The following is a 19,562-nucleotide window of genomic DNA, read 5'->3' as shown; positions in this document are numbered from 1 at the left end:
TGGTCCGCGGTTGTAAATTTGGTGGCCTCAAGATCTTGCTTCAAATATTTTGACGCACCGGCAGAGCAATTGCGGTGATAGACACAGCCAAGCCCGAGGCTCTGGCACAGTTTGGCGCAATTTAAGTTGATTTTATCAGGATGGCGCAGTAAATCCAATTTTGCGCACTCTGGCGCATTTGGCGCAGGAGTGGAATCACTAAATTGTAGGCGTTCAGGGCGTTTCACACCATCAATGCATCACCGGCACTAATGTTGTAGTGCCATCTGTTCAGTTGACATTAAACCGCTTTTACGGTTCGGCACCACTACAGCAGTCCCAGCAGCATCAAAACAATCAATTGATCTAAATAACAGCGACAAAAGATACCTCATGACAGATTATACCACTTAGTTTTTGCTGTCTGGGTAGAGAGCCAGTAAAAAAGCATGAATTCGGATGGAAGCGGACGGTCTGGGCTGTATGGGGGCTGCCATGTTACTGTAGGTCATCACGGTTAAAGTGGCTATTAAGGTTACCAGCTGGTAATCACCACAATAATTCAGAAAATGCGAAGTACATGAGCGGAGGGCCTAACGTACCACATATCGCTGTAACACGTCATGCAAAAAACACAGTTATAATCCTTGTATCTCGTTAATAACGAAACAGTTACAACCGGAACTATATTACAAGGGGTGTTCAAATGAAAAGGTACGAAACGTCGTAACAACATGACCGCTTACATAGATGCCTATGTCGCTATGGGAGAATGTAGCGAGACATCTAGGGATGCGATTGGAGTCTGTGCCGTGGATTGGAGCATGCGGGGGAGCCCGCATGCGCAGTAGAGAGCAGAGGCTCTTATAAAGAGCGCCGTCCTATTGACGCGGCAGTGCGTGTGAGGACAGGATGGCATTCCCATTGCAAAATTCAGCGATTGAGGAGCACGGGGGCATTAAACGATTTCTGACAGCGGAAGGAAAACCGGCCACCATTCATCGCCTGGGATTTCCATGTGTGTGGTCCCCTGAATAAACACCTGAAAGGGGAGTGCTTCAACTAGGACGACGAACTCAAGGACGCTGTGAGGGACTGGGTCTCGCCACCGGCCACAGGAATTCTGGGAACAAGGAATTTTTCGGCTCGTTCAACAATTGGATCATGTGATCAGGCACATAGTGTATACTTTGAATAAATTCTTCATTTATACTGACAGTGTCGTTTCGTACCTTTTCATTTGAACAGCCCTTGCAGATGCTGTGCAAGGGTACTGCCTGTGTACTCCTTGTAGCTTCGGCAGTGCTGCAAGGTAGTTGTGAGATGGAGTATGGAAGAGAAACTCAAGCGAGCTGGTGCTAATTCGGAATTTTCAAAATGACGAGGATCCTTTTTCCCCTGTCCTCGTTTTTTTAGCACTTTACAAGGTGACTGCCTCAACAACGTCACTGCTTCAAGGACTAAAGCAATTAACAGCAGCCGTTCCGAGCCTTCCCTTCATCCAACTGTCACGAATGAGCGTTCAAAATGAAGCAAATACGCAAAGTAATGCCAAGTTAAAGAAAAAAAAAGAATACCCCATTTACTGCCTATCTGCTAAATACGGTCGCAGCCAAAATGTTGGAGACCACGGGAGCCTGTGGCAAACAGCACCGCGGCGCCTTCTGACGGCTGCTTGCGAAGCTCGAGAATGCACACTGTACGCGCGCCCTCTTCTACCTGCCAGCCTGCACGTTCACTGGCTTCAGGTGTGCACGCACCGGAATGGCGGAGAAAGCGCAAAGTGCCACTACTGCACTCGCCGCAGAAGCACCGAACGATGACATCGCAATGAAAATACACAACTTGTACTTGCAATGCTCGCTGTGTGCCGCTCTCTACGCCTTGTTCCCAGACACTCCACAGCGTGGGAAACATGCTTTTGCATCAGTTTTTCTCAATTAAAGTTTTTCTCTGATAAGATTACCCAGCAGCTTTAATTCGCAGAACTCATGCATGCTGCAATTTCTTGTAGTGCTTGGTGCAACAATCCTGCGCCCACTTACATGCGCTATGAAAGAAGAGAACGGCAGCATGGGCTAGTTGGCGATTTACAATAGACATATTTGCACAGCGTTACGTGAACCAGGACGTATGTTGCGAACAAGGACGTGTGTTGCGTCCTTTCATACGTCCTCGTTCACGTAGCGCTGTGCAAATATGTCGATGAAAGAAGGAACTTGGCATCCACCGGTTTGTAGCACAAGGCTGTAAGGAAATACACATGAATTTCAAGAAAACAAGATCTTGGAATCCGACTAACTTCACCGACCCCGACCTAGAACGAAGTTTTCGTCAAATAGAAAACTGTTCTTTGAGGCTCGGTGGTTCTGCGGCGACTACAGAAGTGGCACCTTGCGCTTTCTCTGGCGTTCCAGTGTGCACGCACTTGAAGCCAGAGAACGAGCAGGCTGGCAGGTAAAAAAGGATGCGCGTGCGTAGTGCGAAATCTTGAGCTTCGCAAGCAGCCATCAGAAGGCACCGTAGTGCTGTTTGTCACGATGCGCCTGATGCAGCCACACTGCTGGGCACGGTGAATCTTTATGTACACTGCAACGGCATCCGCACCAGATGGTCGAATGACTGCAGCACCTCAGCAGGCAACATGGCTTCTACGCAAGCCCTGTGCAGGAGGACACTGAGTGTAAGTGGTCCAAAGCAACTAAGACCCAGGTACAACTGACCAAGGCTCACACTTGGCGGCGAGACATGGAGGAGAAGAATTGAAGATCTACAGCGAATACAAACAAGAGATCCGCGTCGAACCTCTCTTCGACAATAGTGTAGCCAGCAGCCTCCTCTTACAAGCACGAGCCCAGAACTCTGGCATCACATTGATGACAGCGTGGGTGATGCAATGTGCCGGACAATCGAACACTTGGTCGCAAACTGCGAGGGCCTCACAACAGCGCCTACAGATGGCACCACCTTACAGCAGGCGCTTGGCTTCTCGCCCAACGACGCTCCTGATGGTGGCGGAGTGGCTACGACCAAGAAGCGACTCAGTGAGTGGTGGACAAAGGTGCGCGCACATTGACACGTCGAAGCTCTCCTCGTTGAACATGTAGTACATAGAGGGTGGTGGTCAGTTAGTGTATGTGTAGCCACTTCTGTGTACGTTTTATTATTTGTTTTCTTTTTTTGCTTTAAGTCCTTAAGGCCAGGGCATCGGTTGATGCCCGCCCGTTAGGGTGACCTAACCTAACTTAACCTAACCACGCGCTCCCGTGGTCTCCAAAATTTTGACCAAGACTGTACGTAAACGTCACCTCTCACGTCAAGAGAAGCGTGCTGGTGCTGCCGTCCATCACGCGCTATGGTGAAAACACAACCCATACTGTTGTTGCGGGTGGGAAGCGGTCCATAGAAGACTTTTACAGCGCTATGTCACACGCGAACGGTGGATGGCCAAAGGATCACTGAGCAGAAACTACGATTCCGAAAGTATTACCCACCCCTGCGCTGAGGTGACCAACTCTTCGTTCTCCAAGGCACGGGCGAGCTGTTCGCTCATGACGTCCGCGAGAGAGACGTTCTCTTGCGGTCTCGAAGACGCATTGCCCCACGGACAGGTGCGTCTACCAGCGTCCAATGGTCCCGTCGGGGGAGTAGTCGGAGGAGCCACGGGAACGAGCACCTCTGCGCCCTCCATTGCCTCGTCGCCGATGTTGCTATGATTTGGCTCGCTGTCCTTTATCGAGTGACGGCTTCGAATGACGATGTTTTATTCCCTGAAACCACGAAACAAACAAACGAACAGTATAGCTCGCCTGAGGATGACACGCGACGGCGACACCGAGTTCGTCTACTTTGGCGTCACTCAGGCCGTCTCAGAATATGCTGCTACGGGAAAGAGGACTTACTCGCTACTAACTTTTAGTTGGCACTGATGGTCAGTTTAGTTTACAGCGTGAATTTAATTACTTTCGGTACAGGTCACACTCTTACGGCAAGCCTCCTCGAGGAAGGAGGCTTACTTTTCGAGTACAGTGTTCTATTTTCGAGCCTTCTTGGCCCTCTAGCGTAAGAACATTAAAAATAGACCTAACAATGTTCTATTGCAGTAAAAATTGTATTTTTAAAAAATATTAATTTACCAAAAACCGCGACTACTTAGACAAAGGCTGCAAGCTAGAACTTAATTTTTTTTTCGCGTGTTGTTAGCGCTCTTAATGCAGCGACGGCCGCTTCTTGGTATCTCCTCGTGCGGCGGTGAGTGAGAGAAGGGTGAAAGTTACGACGAGTGGTTTCGCCGTCGGTGTGGTTATTCTGCGGGGGTTGTTGTTGCTGTTGCGGTGTTGGAAGCTGCAATCTGTGTGCGTGTGACATGTGATAAACCATTTGCCAAGCAACACCTGCATGGCCCGTGTAGAAAGGTTCTCAGACACGATGGTCTCTCCCGGCGACACCCTCAACATCGGCAGTGTTCTTTTCCAAGTGAGTGCCGCGCTGTGGTACTTTTCGAGTCACTTTTTGCAATCTATAGATTGCCGCTGGTGCAGAATTTGTAGCGACAGTTGTCGCCGTGCGTGCTCCCGCGTTCGTCGTCGCCCTCCGTTTGGCGATAGGCCGAAGCTCGTGCGCTGCCTCTTGAAACGTACTACGGGGCGTTGAAGATGCGCCTCGCTCATCCGAGCGTGGAGAGACAAACAGCCTCGCGAGGAAAGGATTCACCGAGACGGAAAGCGATACCGTGTTTTCCTAATGACCGGCATGCGCCTGCATTTAGACACTTCCCGCATCGCCGAAGGCCGTGTTGGCCTTCGAAACCCGGAGGGTGACTTCACCGCAAGGCGATTTCGTTTTGGAGATCAGCGTTCTACCGCACTTGTTTTGGCTGCAGTGTAGGCCGACGTGCTGCTTGCTTTGAGGTTGTGTCACGCGGGCAGCTTGTGTACGATGATCGCGCTGCGGTGCCGTCATCAGAACCAAAGCCGAACCCGTGGCGTCGTCGCCGCGCTGCGGTGCCGTCATCAGAACCAAAGCTGAACCCGTGGCGGCGTCGAGTGTCGCTTTGGCGTCCGCCACCTTATCTGCGAACGGCACGTTTCGTGGATGTTGCCAAAGAAGTCTGAGCGGGGGGTGCTTGAACCGTACGATAAGGGAAGACGACGCGTTTTTCGAATCATGATTAGCGTGGCAGCATCTTGCGCACTGTTTCTATAGATGGCTTGCACCGACGTCACGGAAATCTCGTATGATGGAGCATCAGCATGTGGAGACGCGACGCTAGCGATGCCACATTAATGCTATCAAAACATCACATGTAGGTTATTTCATTACGCACGCGCAGAGACGCTCCTGCCACGTCGTTTTCACATTGTCGCAATTTGTCATCAAAACCACCATCGTAGAGTACCAGTACATTCAGAAGCGGCGTCAATGACGTCACGTGCAAGCCATCTATTACCACGAACTATAGGGGGTGCGCCGTGCGATTCAAGATCGATAATGATCAGATATTGCTGCGGTGTGAAAGGTTATATTTCAGCTCCGTTACCTTGCATCAACGATGCTTTGCGAAATCCTGTGCATGCTACAGAAAACTGCATGAACTAGAATTGGCGTACGGACTGAACGGCACTACGAGGTAGTACGTACTGAGCCTGGCTGACGGATTTGCCGCAGTAGTAGGCCGCCAGCGACTAGCGCCATCGCTGCTGCACATGTTTTAACGTACATGGTGGTGGTTTGCAAACATATTACGCCGTCGTCATTACTTGTGCAGTCAGGAACTTCAACGAAACACAAGCATTTAACTTCCCATTCAGTAACGCTTGTGTCGCAGCCATGCTGAGACTCCAGCCGTGTGCACTTCACTCATATGTTGCAGGTTCGATCAGCACGACCAAAACATGAATATCAAAAAGAATGCACACGTATGCTTTTCGCAACGTCGAATTCTTCGACAATATATCGGACAACAATGCCGTTCGAAAGGTACCGGTGAAGTACAGGAGAAGTTAGCCGAGAGGCGTGGGTTGTGGCCATGACTGAACGTTTCATCGCACTAACCATTTCGCTTCACTGGTCGAGCTCGAGCGTGTTGGTGGCATGTGGTGCTCCATAATATCCACAATAATTGCGCTACATGCAATGCACAAGAACAGCTATGCTTTTATTTTGATCTCGCTCAAGGATATTATACATTTAATACAATCAAAGTGACTACGAGCGTGAAAGAACATTAAAGGGGATGTGAAGCGCAACTCTCTCCTCGTGAGTTAGCAGCTTATCATTCTTCGCTGTCACTCGGTGCTTTGACAGCCTTCTACGTCCAGTAAAAAATCCTCGTCGTCAAGATGGTTTCTTTCAACATCACTGCTGAAAGCAATCTGAAGAATTTCCTCCGCCGAACGACTTCGACCACTCCCTGTCACCATGTTTACAATTAGAGAGACGTCTGCGGGCGGAGAACATTTTGCTCTTAAACCTGTCAACAACCAAATAGCAAATCGCTTGCAGTGTGCTGCCACCTATCAACAAACATACAAAAACAAGCAGTGCAGCGCTGGCTGTGAAACCAACACAACGCTGGTGAAGGACAGCGTTGAGAGTGTTTGCTCCACAAAAGGTGTGGAGCAGACACATCAAATGACTGAAACGTCGCTCGCATGATTCATAACAGCGCTTTCCTGACAAGAGGATAGAGGCCCTATTTTAATGTATCGCCAACTTTAGATGAGCACAATGTGAGCCCACACGACCTCCCATGTACAATGTTATGAGATTCATGCACTACAATAAACACTGACGAATGCTATATGCAAGTAAAACAGGGTGAGTTTAAACTGAAAATGTTAGACAGTAACATTTAACTAACCTACATGGCTAGAGAAAACCTCGCGAAGCTGATATGTGTACACTGTGGGCTATCATAGAAAGCGCGAGTTACCATGTATTTTCACGAAAACTTGGCGTCTCGCAAGGACGAATCAAATTTCTCGTGTCATGGAGGGCCCAGTTTGTTCACTGATGCAGGGAACATGCAAAGTTGTAGTGTCCCTTTCTTGCCAAAGCATTAACGCTGAGGCTAGCACGGCTGAACAAGGGAACGACTGCATAGTGCTGCCATTTTGTCGTCTACTAACCCTCCTCGAGAGGATGCTCCTGAATTCCGCTTGACGGAGCGACAGTCTATGGGCATTGACAACTCGTGGGCTGCTGTTTCAAATCGGACATGCAGCGCCATTGCGGTGGCTGCTGGCAAAATGTCCCTGTTCCCTCCGCGCTTGGTTGCAGCAGGCTGGCAATGGCCTCTAGCAGCGCAAGCGTGTGTCGCTTGCGCTGCTGTGTCGAAAGCGTGTGTCAAAAAAAGTCGCTTCTGTCTGCTCTTGCGAGTTTACATGTCATAACAGCCACAAGAACATAGCCGGAAAAACTGCCGAAGGCACAATTTTATCATATTTCATGGAAGTCGTACAAGGCTCATTGGCGAAAACGTTGGAACGCAGCCATTTGGTGCTCCCGATAAGTAAACGTGTCCTGTCTTCGCACGGTTTCTTTTGCTTTCTATCCAACTCACTGACGTAACCAGGGGGATTCAAACCCCTTCCCTCCGAATTTTTAAAATTTTGCATGTTATGCATATACACACACATACAAATTCAAGAACGAACGTACATAAAGTATGGTTGAACCCCCCACCCCCTGAAAAAAAAAAAATTTGTGGCTATGCTACAGCTCCAGGTAATATTGACACATTGTTGGTTTCCTTGTTCCTTTTATTATTATTAGCCCAAACGGAGATTTGTGGCAACCATTGCAATGCAAAACAGTCCTCTGCAGTGCCCACTGTGTCGGCTGTGCACGACTGTCACGCTGAGGGGCCTCAGGATCGGCTTTATGTTCGGAAGACCTAGTTGTACATATTCAAAAATATGATTATATTTGACATACTAACAGCGCTAGAAAACTAAGATACGGGCACTTCATGCGGTCTCTATCTTTTTATCGTTGCTAATATGTCATTTCAACTGTCCCAGCTTTCTGGGCATATCGATGCGCGAGGCTGCCGATAAAAAATATTTTCTATCGTATGCCAAGAAAAAAGTTTACTTGCTCCTGAACGCACGTCGTACTCCAAGCTCTTTATTTGTGCGACGCATTTTCCTAATATTTCCGACGGACCGACTGCACTGTGCAGTTCTTATCTCACGCAGTAAACGTGATTAGCGGCATACAAGTCGCCATGCCGAAGCAAACAACTTCGTTTGAAATATTCCTGAAAGTTTGCTATTCGTCTGTAGCCGAAAAAAAGCAAGAGGGGCTTGTTTTGCGTTGACATTTTCACGCATCCACGTTCACCGCACAAAACTGTGAGCTACGCGCTGGGAAGGGAGCAGGGACAAAATGAGCGAAGTGGCCGCATTGGTGCTGTGCACTAGGAGAGCGGTGGCGCCATCAACTGAGCGCACGAGGCCTACAGCGCCAGCTGCACAGGGTGTGTGTGTGATGTACCGGAGCCTTCTTTTTTTTGTTCTGTTAAAAAAAAATCTAGTTTGCCTACACGGTGCATGGTTTACTTGCACGTCAGTTTCAGATTCGGGAAAAGATAGAGCCGTGGGTCTATTGATCACACGGCCTCAACTGATTTTGCGCGTAAGCCAACTATTTTGAGCTTATATATGCATATATATTTTGCTGCACCATCGAAAGTCATTTGGAATACGTTGTTCCGGTATCTACATGATATTAGGCAGTCTTAGAATAGCGTATGCTAAGGTAGCGTTAGTGCTTGCGGCCCGCTATTCCAGTCTCTAACGAAAGCCCGCAAGCGGTTAGCGTACAATGCATATGCAGTTGTGTGAAAAGTTAACGCAAAGCTTTGCGTACACTATTCTAAAACTCCCTAATGCTGTGCGAGCGTACCGTTGTCGATTTACGAAAGGGTTTACTAGAGTTGGGCAGGTTGGCTTAATCCTTGCACTGTGAATTAAGAACGTAATGACAACATATGCATGATTGATAATTAAGTATGATTGACCAGAGGACAGAGATGTGAATTCAAGGGTCTAAATAATCCTGAGGCCGATGCTTTAATCTCAATTTCTCTGCCAATTAACCGTCCCATTTTTTATCATCTGCACTTTCTTCAAATGAAGTTGAGGGACTTTCAGTACATTATGGAATGTCTTTTCAAAAAAATATTTGGCGAAGCTTGCACTGTGTCGCGCAAGGCTTGAAGCAGTTAAACTAGACAATTCTGAAGTCTGATCTGGCTGCTTCTAGGTTGTTGCTAGCCTTTAGCTAGGTTATTCGTGACACGGATGTCCTAACTCCAGAACCGAGCGCTGGCACCTCTCATAGATCTACGGGCACGTCGTCGTTGTCATAGGGCTTCCATCGCTTCGGGCTCTTCTCGCAGCCGCCATTGTTCCCTAGTATGGCAGCTTTGCACTAGTCGTGCCAAGTATTTGTATCTTTTCATGTCTTTATTCCCATTGTTTCTTCCTCTCTCTTAGGGAACCAGAGGTGAGTATCCTCCTCCTCACGCTCACTACCCTTTCCCACCCCCTTGCTAAGGCTAAGCACGGTAGCAAACCACCCACTCACACAAAGAGTGAGTGGGTGGTTTGCTACCGTGCCTGGATAGCCGAGCGGTTGGGACACTTGCCTTTGGATTGAGGGTTCGAATCCCATCTCGTGAAGAATTTTTTTCTTTCTCTTTCATCGTATCTTTCTTTCTGTCTCTCTCTTTGGTCTCTCTCTCTCTCCCTCTCTTTCTGTACTCGTTCTCAGGGTTATTACAGGCCACGCCGTAGCGGTGAGTAGTGGGATCTGCCCAAATTCTGTGGCGCATACCCGTTCACGATGATGATAGTTTTCCGATAGGCCGCACATTACAGCTAGCTTAAAGTGCTTCGCTGTTCTTTTAAAAACTATTTTACATTAGGAATTTCTTTTACCTGGGTAAGTGCTATGCACCTTCTTGTAAGGAGTGAATAAAAGGCACTTGCAGAAACACTTTGCATTATGAGTCTCACTTAGATTTGAGCACAGATTACATAGCTTTCATTGGTTGCTAGCTTTTCCTCTGGTTTATTTGCTATTAAATGTTCCCAAAATGATGTGTTGTTGGGCATCTCTTATTTTATGGTGCACCGGTGATGGTAGACTGACACAAAATTTACTTTTAGGCTTTAGCTCCAAAACGTCATACGTAGCTTGAGAAACAGTATGATGCAACAGCAAACACTCACAAGCACTCCAAATTATTTTAAAATGTTGCAAAAGCTGTGTATTGTAGTATTTAAAAAAATTGGCTGTTGTTTACATGTCATTTTCGTTGTTTTGGTTAGTGTACCTATTCATTTTATTGATCAGTGCGAAATCTACTTCATTCACTATGTGTTCTTCCATTTTCACTTGCAAGTTTTCTGGTTGCTCTGCTGTATTGCATCGATGTGACAGTCCTTTAAAGGCTTGTCCACATTTACCCGAGAATGTCTCTGTGCCCTTACATGCCACAAGCAAATGAAGAGTGAACTTGGATCAAAACACAGCGTGCTTTTCTAAGTACAATGGCCATTAAGCCTCACATTTTCTGTGAGGTGGCTCTTGCATGCCCTGATAAAGCAGATCTGTGTTTTTTGTCGGGTTGCAACAAATAATCAAAAGCAAAAGAAACCTTAAAAGAGGCTTTGAAGATGATAGAATAAAAGCTGGAAGCCATTCTACTCAAGTCCTTTCAACACTTAAAGGAGTAGTGACACAAAAATTCGGACACAATTTAAATGTTGCATCGCGTTAATGGGTGCATATAGGTGCCATCTATACAATATCAGCCGCAAATATAGCCTAAAAAGTGGTTTAATTGAGTGTTGAAGTTCGTGAAAGTGCCGAATCGGAAATAGAAGCAAAAAGCGATGATGTCATCGAGCGGGGCTATTTTGTAAACAACGAACGTCACGAGTTCTGGAGGGTTACTGGAGGCGTGTACGAGATGGACAACGCTGGTGGCAACACCTGGTGATGCATAGCCTAACCAGAGACCTACAATGTAACATTGCAGCGACTTACCCACTTACTGACTCTGTGGAAAGCATTAGAAGTGAGATAATTAGCAACTCACAGTATTCTCATTGGTTTATTTTGTGACGAGAACAGCAACGCGACGGACAAAACAAAAAAAAAGTATATTGTATTTGGACAAAGTGCCACAAAGTGTCGCTACCGGCTCCGCGGCTGCTGCTACTGCTGCAGCCGTCAACAGCTCCGGTAACCAGGTATCCAGGAAAAAGTTTTCTAATCTGTGTTGACCGAAAGTGCTCTTAAGAAACCCTGGTTTACTTCCTAGTATAAGCTGTTTCGCATTAATAAGTCACCCACAGTTATCAGAGACAACGTGACTTGGCTTGTTTACCACAACACTCGGTCTCACAGACTAGCTTCTCAGTGTTCGTAAAAGGAACAAATAAGCTATTGTTAAAGAATTTTTGTTAACGTTTTGTCTTGCCTCCCTGTTGTTCTCGACGTGCTCCTTGAGTGAGTGGGTGACAGCAAGCAAATGAAAACATCTCTCAATCGATCACAAGCGGCTGTAGTTTCCACAGTGCTACATGGAAAATAGGAGTGTGTTGCTGGGAGGTTTCCGCTCCTCTTGGTGTGCAACCGTTGTGACCGGAAATTGAACCCACATTCTTGAATTCATCAACTGAATGCTGCATCTGTTGTGCTACAGTGATGGACCACGTTTATCAGTAAAAGCTTCACTTGTGCTAGTCATCAAAATTGAGGATGTCCCAAGTTGCTAATGCAGGAATTTCAGTGAACTGAGTCACCACCTTTCTTTCAGTCCTGTGGGTCCCAACACACACTGTGCAATCCACGAGAACATGCGATGTGTGCACACCATGTTGCACAACCTCATTTTCTTACCTTCAGGTGTAGCGAGAATTTACGCAAGCACCACGATCCTTGGCATGAAAGACCTAGGTTTCTGTTTAGATGGCAGTTGATTGCTGTATGGAGGTGTGTTGGGCCCTGTTTACTTTAGATCATTTAATGCCATCTGTCTGTGCTTGAATGCACTCATGGAAATTGTCGTCTTTAACATTTAACCTTGTGAGACATGGAATTGTACTACAAGTTAAGTGCAAGCAATTTCCACAGTCACTTTGGTTGAACAATGTAAATTAATTTGTGAAGCTGGTCTATGCCATTGGTAGCGAGAAAAATGAAGTTGCTCAAGTGGGTGCATGCTAGGACAAGGCCTGTGTTTAAAGTGTGCACAAATGCAGGTGGACTGGACAGAACCATGGCTGATGGGCCTCGTCACCTTCCACATTGTGACGCTCAGCCTGACGCTGCTCACTCGAGACCGGGGCAATGTGCAGGCAGGCTTGTTTGTGATGGCATGTGAGTGGGCTGCTCTTTTGCATGCATGCTTTCGCTGCAGTTACAGTGCTCTCTGTTGAAGGTGGAGTGTTGCACCAGTATTGGTGCAGTGGATAAGTAACCTTATTGTTTGCCTTATTGAAACCTCGACTGGAATTTCATTTTCCCATTGAGATGATAATTTGTGGAAGCCTTTCAGTTGTAATTTATACACTCAGTGGCAAGTGTGCCATGCGTGAACGGTGCAATATTTATCTCGGCACGTGACCTACTTGCGTGATGTCGTAGATAGATAGTACAGCAAACTGCACACTGAAAAAAAGTGACATATTGCAGATGTGCCATTTTATCACTGAGTTGGGGTAATTGTGTCCATATTTTTGTAACATCGCAGTGTAACATTAGGTCTAAGTGACATACATTCAGAGTGATGCTATAGCTCACGCAGAATGACCTACACTCTGAATTTCACTATAGAAGGTTGTCGCTTGCCCAGTGTGAGACCATGATCTGGTCTGAAAATGAAAAAGAAAAATTGAAGGGGGGGGCTTGATTCAGGTAGACCAGGAAGTGCCAGAGATAGTGCAGTAAGCTAACTTTGGTCATGAAACATTAACTATTGTGCAGGCGTTGAATGAAAGAAAATGTTGAAACCCCAACAGAAATGCTTTGTCAAAAAGCATTTTGGAATCCAATTGATTGATTTTTTCTAGACCCAGTCTTTTGTGGCGCAACAGAAAGCTCCTCCTGCGTAGTTGTGAAACCTGCAACAGTTGATTCCAAAGCACAGGGATATTTTGAAAGCACAATTTTTCAATCTGAGCTGCCTCTAAAAAAGTTAGTTCGTCCTCTGACAACACTGAGAAGGTATAGCGATGCCAATAGCCCTCCTTGCAAACTTTCATTACGCTCAACGTTCTGCTTTGTGGTTAAATGCCTTTGACATTTTGACATTTTCAACTGTTTTTGAAAATAAAGAGCAGTTAGAATAAGTTTTCTGAACGATCGTCATCAGATGAAGTTCCTTTACCGCCTCACGAGCCAAGCTCTCCTGGTACTTCTCCTATTCGTCGGCAGGTGCCACTGGGCACTCGGCTAACAACTGTCACGCTACTGCTCATGAGCATGGGATCATACGTCAAGCGAAGGCAGCGCCACTGTTCTGCTCACTACAAACAAAGGCATATCTGCACATTTTAAGTTATAAAACATTATATTAAAGAAAAGGTGTACTGCATTTCAACACTAATGCAGAGACCTTTAACTGTGTGCACCAATAAAAGGTCACGTGATCGGACACTTCTGGCTCTTAGCTTTTCTGCTGCGTGGGCTTCCAAAAGTCATTTTTCGAGGCTTTCGTTAAGAAATAAAAGTACAAATCCATGGCTAATGGGAAAAACGGGGCTCATTTCAGGCAATCTCAATTTGTGTTCTCAGCGGCTGTCTATGATCTTTTAACCAAGCCCTTTGGTTGACATTTCTCCTGACCAGATGCAATGTCATGAAAGTGTCTGTTTATTGTATGCACGCATCTGGTGCGTAGCAATGTGTGACAAGAGGCGATTAACACATCGTTGTGTTCTTGGTGGCTTCCACTAAGATTGATTTGCAATATCGTTATAGGTTGCAGTCCATGGCTAAAATACCGTAGGTGTTTGGCTGAAGAACAATATTCTTTAATTTAAAAAAATTAGATCACGCACTGTTTTACTTCAAAAGAGGACGACTAAAGAAAATTTTTGCAGCACTGTCGAATGCTGAGCCTGTTGAATGTTGGAGCACTAAATATTTACAAGACCTTTGCTCTGCCTCGTGCTTGCGTTCTCTGTAGTTGCTTTTCATGACATTTGGCAACCTCAGAGCTACTGGTATAGAGCACACACATGGCTAGTGTAGTTAGTGTTGCTAGGCATGTCGTACACATCCTAGCAAAGGATTTTGCCTTGATTGGCAAGTATTTTAGCTCGGCTGTGTGGTTGGGCATGTGCGTTTGTTGCCCAGGTAATCTTTGCAGGATGCTTGGGGTAGCAGACAATGGGCTGTTAACACGGAGCCAGCTTCCTCGTTTTTGAGGAGAGCTGCTGTACGTCCCATTGTGCTGTCATTACCGTTTCTGCTTTTGTCACCATTGCTAGCTTGCTGGAGAGGCAACACTCTTTGGCTGCACATTACTCCAATGACGACTGGGGCTGGGCGTAAAGCTGCCCAATTGAAAGTTTTCCTCGGATGTCCCTAGCATAAGGTCTGCACTTTTATCTGCACACACAAGCCTGTTATTTTTCTTCTAAGGCTTCAAGCACAAAGCCTCCAATTGGGAAAAACCTGGAATTTCCAGAGAATATGACACATCTGTCAAATTAGCCTTTTTTTTAATTGAATCAAAGAAATCGTTTATAGTGAAGCTAGTGTTATGACAGAAAGGAAAAAGTTTTCGGCCAAACTAATGCAATTTGCAAATTTGTTGACTTGGTGTCAGCTCGGCCAAGTGGCAGCAATATTGCAAAAGTGATTCTGTCATCTTTAATAGTGTACGCAAACTTATTTTAGTAATGTCGAAAAGTGCAGGCTGTTGGTAAGAATTACATTACTCTTATCAGGCTTGTTGTGCACGCACCTTGAAGAGGAAACAGTGCCAGACAGTCTGAGGTCGTGAATCATACGAGCTGCGAAACTCCCCAGAGGCCCCATGCATCAAAATCCGGACACACCATTGGCCAAAATCACGGGGGTCTGCCGATTGTCGCGTCATCTGTTGAATAAAAAATAAACTAATAAACACTCGTGACTACGTCAGCACTGCGTGCGGCGTTTATCAGCTTGCGGGGGGGGGGGGGGGGGGGGGGGGCGTGGTGCTTTAGTGTTTTGTATCACTGCTCCCAGATGGCGCGACAATCTGCTGGCCCCCGCGGAATCGGCCACGGGCATGTCCGGGTTTCAGAACTCAGTTTTACAACTGGTATGATTGAAGAACTCTGCCAAAAAATTTAGTGAAAGAAATACACTAGATCTATCCTGGCAGACGATAGGACAACTATGCAAGGAACAAGGTACACATAAGCTACAGGGTAAATGGTTGGCATGAGCCTGCAAAATCTCGTAGTAGAGTGACCAGTGGACCAGACGAAAGGTTGCTAGAGTGTGAGATGACAAGAAAGGATGTGAGGAAGTAGAGCAAGCCTTGGTGTGTGACACTGAAGCAAAGATTGTGCTTGACGGTACATCCAAGCTACAGTGCGCTATGCAGCAACGGTCGTCCAGCCGGGCAAACAGCTTGTGCCTAGGCCACAGTGTGAAGGCTCATTCACACCACCTGCAGCTGTCACTGGTTGCACGACCAAGTCAGCTTCAAAGTGACTGGTCGTGGTTGAAAAGTGACCGCTTTGGCTCAGGTTGCGTTTGCAAACCTCTGAACCTTTCAGATGAGCAAGAACAGGACTTGAGCGTATTGTACGAGAAAGTGACAGTGTGAGCAGATGTGCATTCGGTGTCGCAGTGTGTACAGTTGCACCAGCAGGTGTAAAGTCGGCAATTGCAAATGGTCGTGTGACCGATGCTAGTCACAAGTGTGAATGAGCCTTTAGGTGCGAATGTGGCTATCTAGGCCACAATTGCTGCTAGAATGAAGAGCTGATCTCTGGCGCTTGTGACAGGGCAGTGCACAGTAGGTGAGGCTGTACTGCGAGCTGCAGTACTCGCGCTGTGGAGTACCTCGGCCACAGGCAAGAGGCAGATCCGTACGTGGGCACATTCCTTGGAGCCTCGATTGACATCTGACACTTCGGCCTGCTGTCTTCTGTTTGTCCCCACCACTAAGCATATTGCCGTGTGCTCATCACATGCAGCCCAATTGTCGTTCAGCACATCTCCAGGGTAACAGAGCCATCACTAACTGTATGAAATCACACACACTTGTGGTCAAACTGGGAAGAGCCTCTTCATTGTAATTGGCATTCTCCTTTTCTTTCACTTGTCACAGCTGTCATACTAAGTTTGTTATAAGCCATGAACTTTCTCTGATTCCTGAACTTTCAGTTTCACAGACTATCTTCTCAAAACTTCATAACCTGGAGAAATAGGACAAATTGAATAAGTCCATGTAATAGGCACACTGTCAAAGGCTCTTCAACAGTCTGTCAAATTTAGAGTGTGCCAATCCTGAGGTTCTGTTTTAAGCAGAACTCTGCATATTCTGGGTTTTTTAGCGTAACGAGAAACCAAATTGGACGCAGTGAGCTTTACACACAGCAGACAGCAGACCATGACAGAATGTGCACTGCCCTTCTTTGACAACCTTCGTATGGTCAGCTCAAAAACTTAGACAAGCATTTATAGACTGGCACACCACTTATGTTACGCTTTTTGTCTCATGACAGTTGAGACTGATTAGGAGAGTAAATTGTTTGTGAAAGCCAGACTTACTCGAACTGACGTTAATAATGTACAGGGTTCATAGCAACATTGAGGAAAAAAATTTAAGGGGAGATGTGGGTCGAAGACACTTTTTTTTTTAATATTCATTCTAGAGCAATGAAACTTGAGCTGATTATAGAACTTTCTATGCTGATTTCAAATATGTAATTTGCAAGTTGCATACTTTTAGTTCTGCAACATGACAAAGTGAAAAACTTAAGCCTCTTGCCCCCCCCCCCCTCTTTTCAGACCTAAACTTCAATAATTTTTTACAATTGATAGTTCATAACGTTTCAAATAATGTGTGATGCAAATAACTAATTAGGAAGTCCATACAAAATATTTACTAGATGTGAAAAATTTTAACGTGGGAAGTTCATATTTCTCCTACCTAGTAAAAGTTTACATAACTTTTTTTTTATTATATAATAAGAATATTGAAACTTAAACAAGATAATTGCATTTCTCATACTTTGGAAAAAATTTGGGAAAAATTTCATGCAGATCTGAGCACCAGAAGTACCCGAAAAAGGAGGGGCACATTGACAAAAATGGCAAAATTTGTGTCTTGAGAAAAACGGGTTTTAAAGTCAAAATTGCATGTTTATTTATCAAAGATGTCATTGAATGCGACGAAATTTGTACACAAGAAAGAACAATCCTCCTTGTAGTGGCCACTGCCATTAAAATGCGTCAGCACCATAGGTTTGGCCCTCACGGCTCTTTCGAGCTGACTCCTCGACAAGAGATTTTTTCTTCAGCGCACGCCGACAAGCCCTTGCTTCTCCTGTTAGTTTTTGAGACATTTTTTTCTGGCGTGTGCTGTCCCGTGATGTGCCAAGAGCAACCAGATCATGAGGCGGGAGCACGCCAAGCTGCTCGACGAGACACGGATCCTGCAAGTAGGCTTCACAGCACACACAGGCGCGCAGCGGCCAATGGCGGCTCCCGATCCGTACCACGTGATTTAAAGCCAGTCGCGGCGCTCGAAAAAGGCGGCAAAAGCGTGCTTCTCCTTATTATTTCTTGCGCTGCAGCAGCGCGGGAAACCGTCGTTATTTGAAGAGTGAGGCTCGGCTCTTCGCCTCATGCGGTCGACAATGGCGAGCGGCGGCGCATTATCAGCGGCAAGGTGCTCGAAGATGACACACATTCGGCCTTTTGACAGCCACCTTGTGCTCTGTAGGTGCAATTTTAAAGCATTTCCAGTTGTGTCTCGACATAGATTTTTGTTTTTTCAGAACAGTAGAGGTACTAATCTTAACAAAACAGGTGAAAACAAAAAGTCGATAATTTTTTAGAAAACTCACGTTTTTCGACCCGCATCTCCCCTTAAGGGTTTTTAATTACTTTCAAGCACCTAACGAAGAATTTTCAAGGACCTGAAACAACACTTGTTGAGATAGTAGAAAAAGGAAACACCAGCTTTTACAGCCTGAAGCACATCCTTCATTGCACACGAGCCAAAACAGGCACTTTTTCACAATTAATAGCTAACTAAAGGAATTCTCACAGTTCCTTTTTCACTCATATTTTGTCATATTTTGTTTACACTGTTTTCCACAGGTGTCAGTATTCTTCTGCTAGTCTGCTTAAACTAAACTGATTCACCTCACACTATGGATGTATTGCGTGAGTGCGTGTGCATGCGACAGACACACAAAATGTGCATTGCCAGCCTTAGAATTTTTTAACCTTATATGAATATATAGATGACATTATCACTGCTAATATAACACAAGAAGGCAGGAAAAAACAACATGACAACACGGGCAGCACTTCCAACTTACTTAGTGTCATTTTAGGGGCAATTGTGTCACATACCAAGTACCAACTAGGCGATGAACACGTTCACCTGATGAGCGTATATGCACACACACTGACACAATTGCAAAGGGGTCGGGCACCCTTCCCTCTCCGCTGCCACAAGATAAAATCCTCATTAACCCTCTGATCAAAAGTAGGCTCGTGCGAACATAACTTTCTAGGCTCAAAGTGAATGGCAATTAGTGTCGAATAATTTTTAAGTGAATTAAAAGAGTAGCGAGATTTGAATTGTAGTAGGATGCAATTTATATTTGGAAAAATAATTGAAGTTTTAAAATTTCTCATACTTAGGCAACATAAGATGTTAATAAAAAGAATGACTGAAGTGCAGAAGTGTGGCTTCGTGCTGGGACGGATTTCCCCTGACGAGGTGGTTTCTCGGCACAGCAGTCCTGTGTTGCAGTGAAACCGTCATTAAGGAGGGTTGCATGTGGTAGAATATGTCTATTCGTTCTTTTTAAATACTTTCAAATATTAAATTAATGTCACAGCGAATTGGAACCGTGTAGTATGAGCTCGATTATTCGCACAGAACTATCCAAAATGCAACTGCTAAAAATTGGCTCAACAAAAGTGTATTGACAAAATTGAAGGACATTTAAAGACCTACAAAAATTTAAGGATTTTCAAGGCCTTGAAAATGCTGTTTGAAAATTCCAGGGTTTTCAGGATTTCAAGGACCGCTACGAACCCTGATGTACGAGGGTGATTCAAAAAGTAAAGGCCGTTTGCTAATATTTAAATATTTACACATCAGAATAAATATTTATGTGCACAGCTTCATCTGTTAATTCACCGTGAAGGTACTGAAGTTATTGCTCTGGCCCAGTAGTCGCCTGCTTGACGGGGAATGGAGATGAAAATGTCATCGAGAATCGTTGCTCCCGCCTGTTGTGAAGTGCAACGTCTAATTCAATTTTTGAATGCAAAAGGATCATGAGCTTCTCAGGTTCATGGGGAGTTGTGCC

The 19,562-nt window shown here is 45.6% G+C and overlaps 2 protein-coding genes across 3 annotated transcripts in view; one reads left to right on the top strand and one right to left on the bottom strand.

Moving 5' to 3' along the window:
* The window catches only part of LOC119384039 (serine/threonine-protein kinase RIO3), a 57,031-nt gene extending 53,024 nt beyond the window's left edge, over positions 1 to 4,007 (bottom strand). The window contains exons 1-2 of one of the 2 annotated variants that reach the window (XM_037652329.2): positions 3,882 to 4,007; positions 3,474 to 3,749 (exon numbers count right to left, since the gene is read on the bottom strand). In XM_037652329.2, coding sequence (XP_037508257.1) covers positions 3,474 to 3,670 — 197 coding nt within the window. In that variant the 5' untranslated portion in view covers positions 3,671 to 3,749; positions 3,882 to 4,007. The remainder of the gene's footprint in view (positions 1 to 3,473; positions 3,750 to 3,881) is intronic. The other variant, XM_037652330.2, reaches the window with a different exon arrangement.
* Positions 4,008 to 4,217: 210 nt separating this feature from the next.
* LOC119384038 (transmembrane protein 18) overlaps positions 4,218 to 19,562 on the top strand; it is a 37,062-nt gene continuing 21,717 nt past the window's right edge. The window contains exons 1-2 of the mRNA XM_037652328.1: positions 4,218 to 4,455; positions 12,261 to 12,378. Of these exons, the coding sequence (XP_037508256.1) occupies positions 4,378 to 4,455; positions 12,261 to 12,378 (196 nt within the window). The 5' untranslated portion in view covers positions 4,218 to 4,377. The remainder of the gene's footprint in view (positions 4,456 to 12,260; positions 12,379 to 19,562) is intronic.

The sequence above is a fragment of the Rhipicephalus sanguineus genome, chromosome 2, assembly GCF_013339695.2.
Source record: "Rhipicephalus sanguineus isolate Rsan-2018 chromosome 2, BIME_Rsan_1.4, whole genome shotgun sequence".
NCBI lineage: Eukaryota > Metazoa > Arthropoda > Arachnida > Ixodida > Ixodidae > Rhipicephalus > Rhipicephalus sanguineus.
The sequence above is the reverse complement of the archived record's forward strand: the minus strand, read 5'-3'. Positions and strand labels throughout refer to the sequence as shown.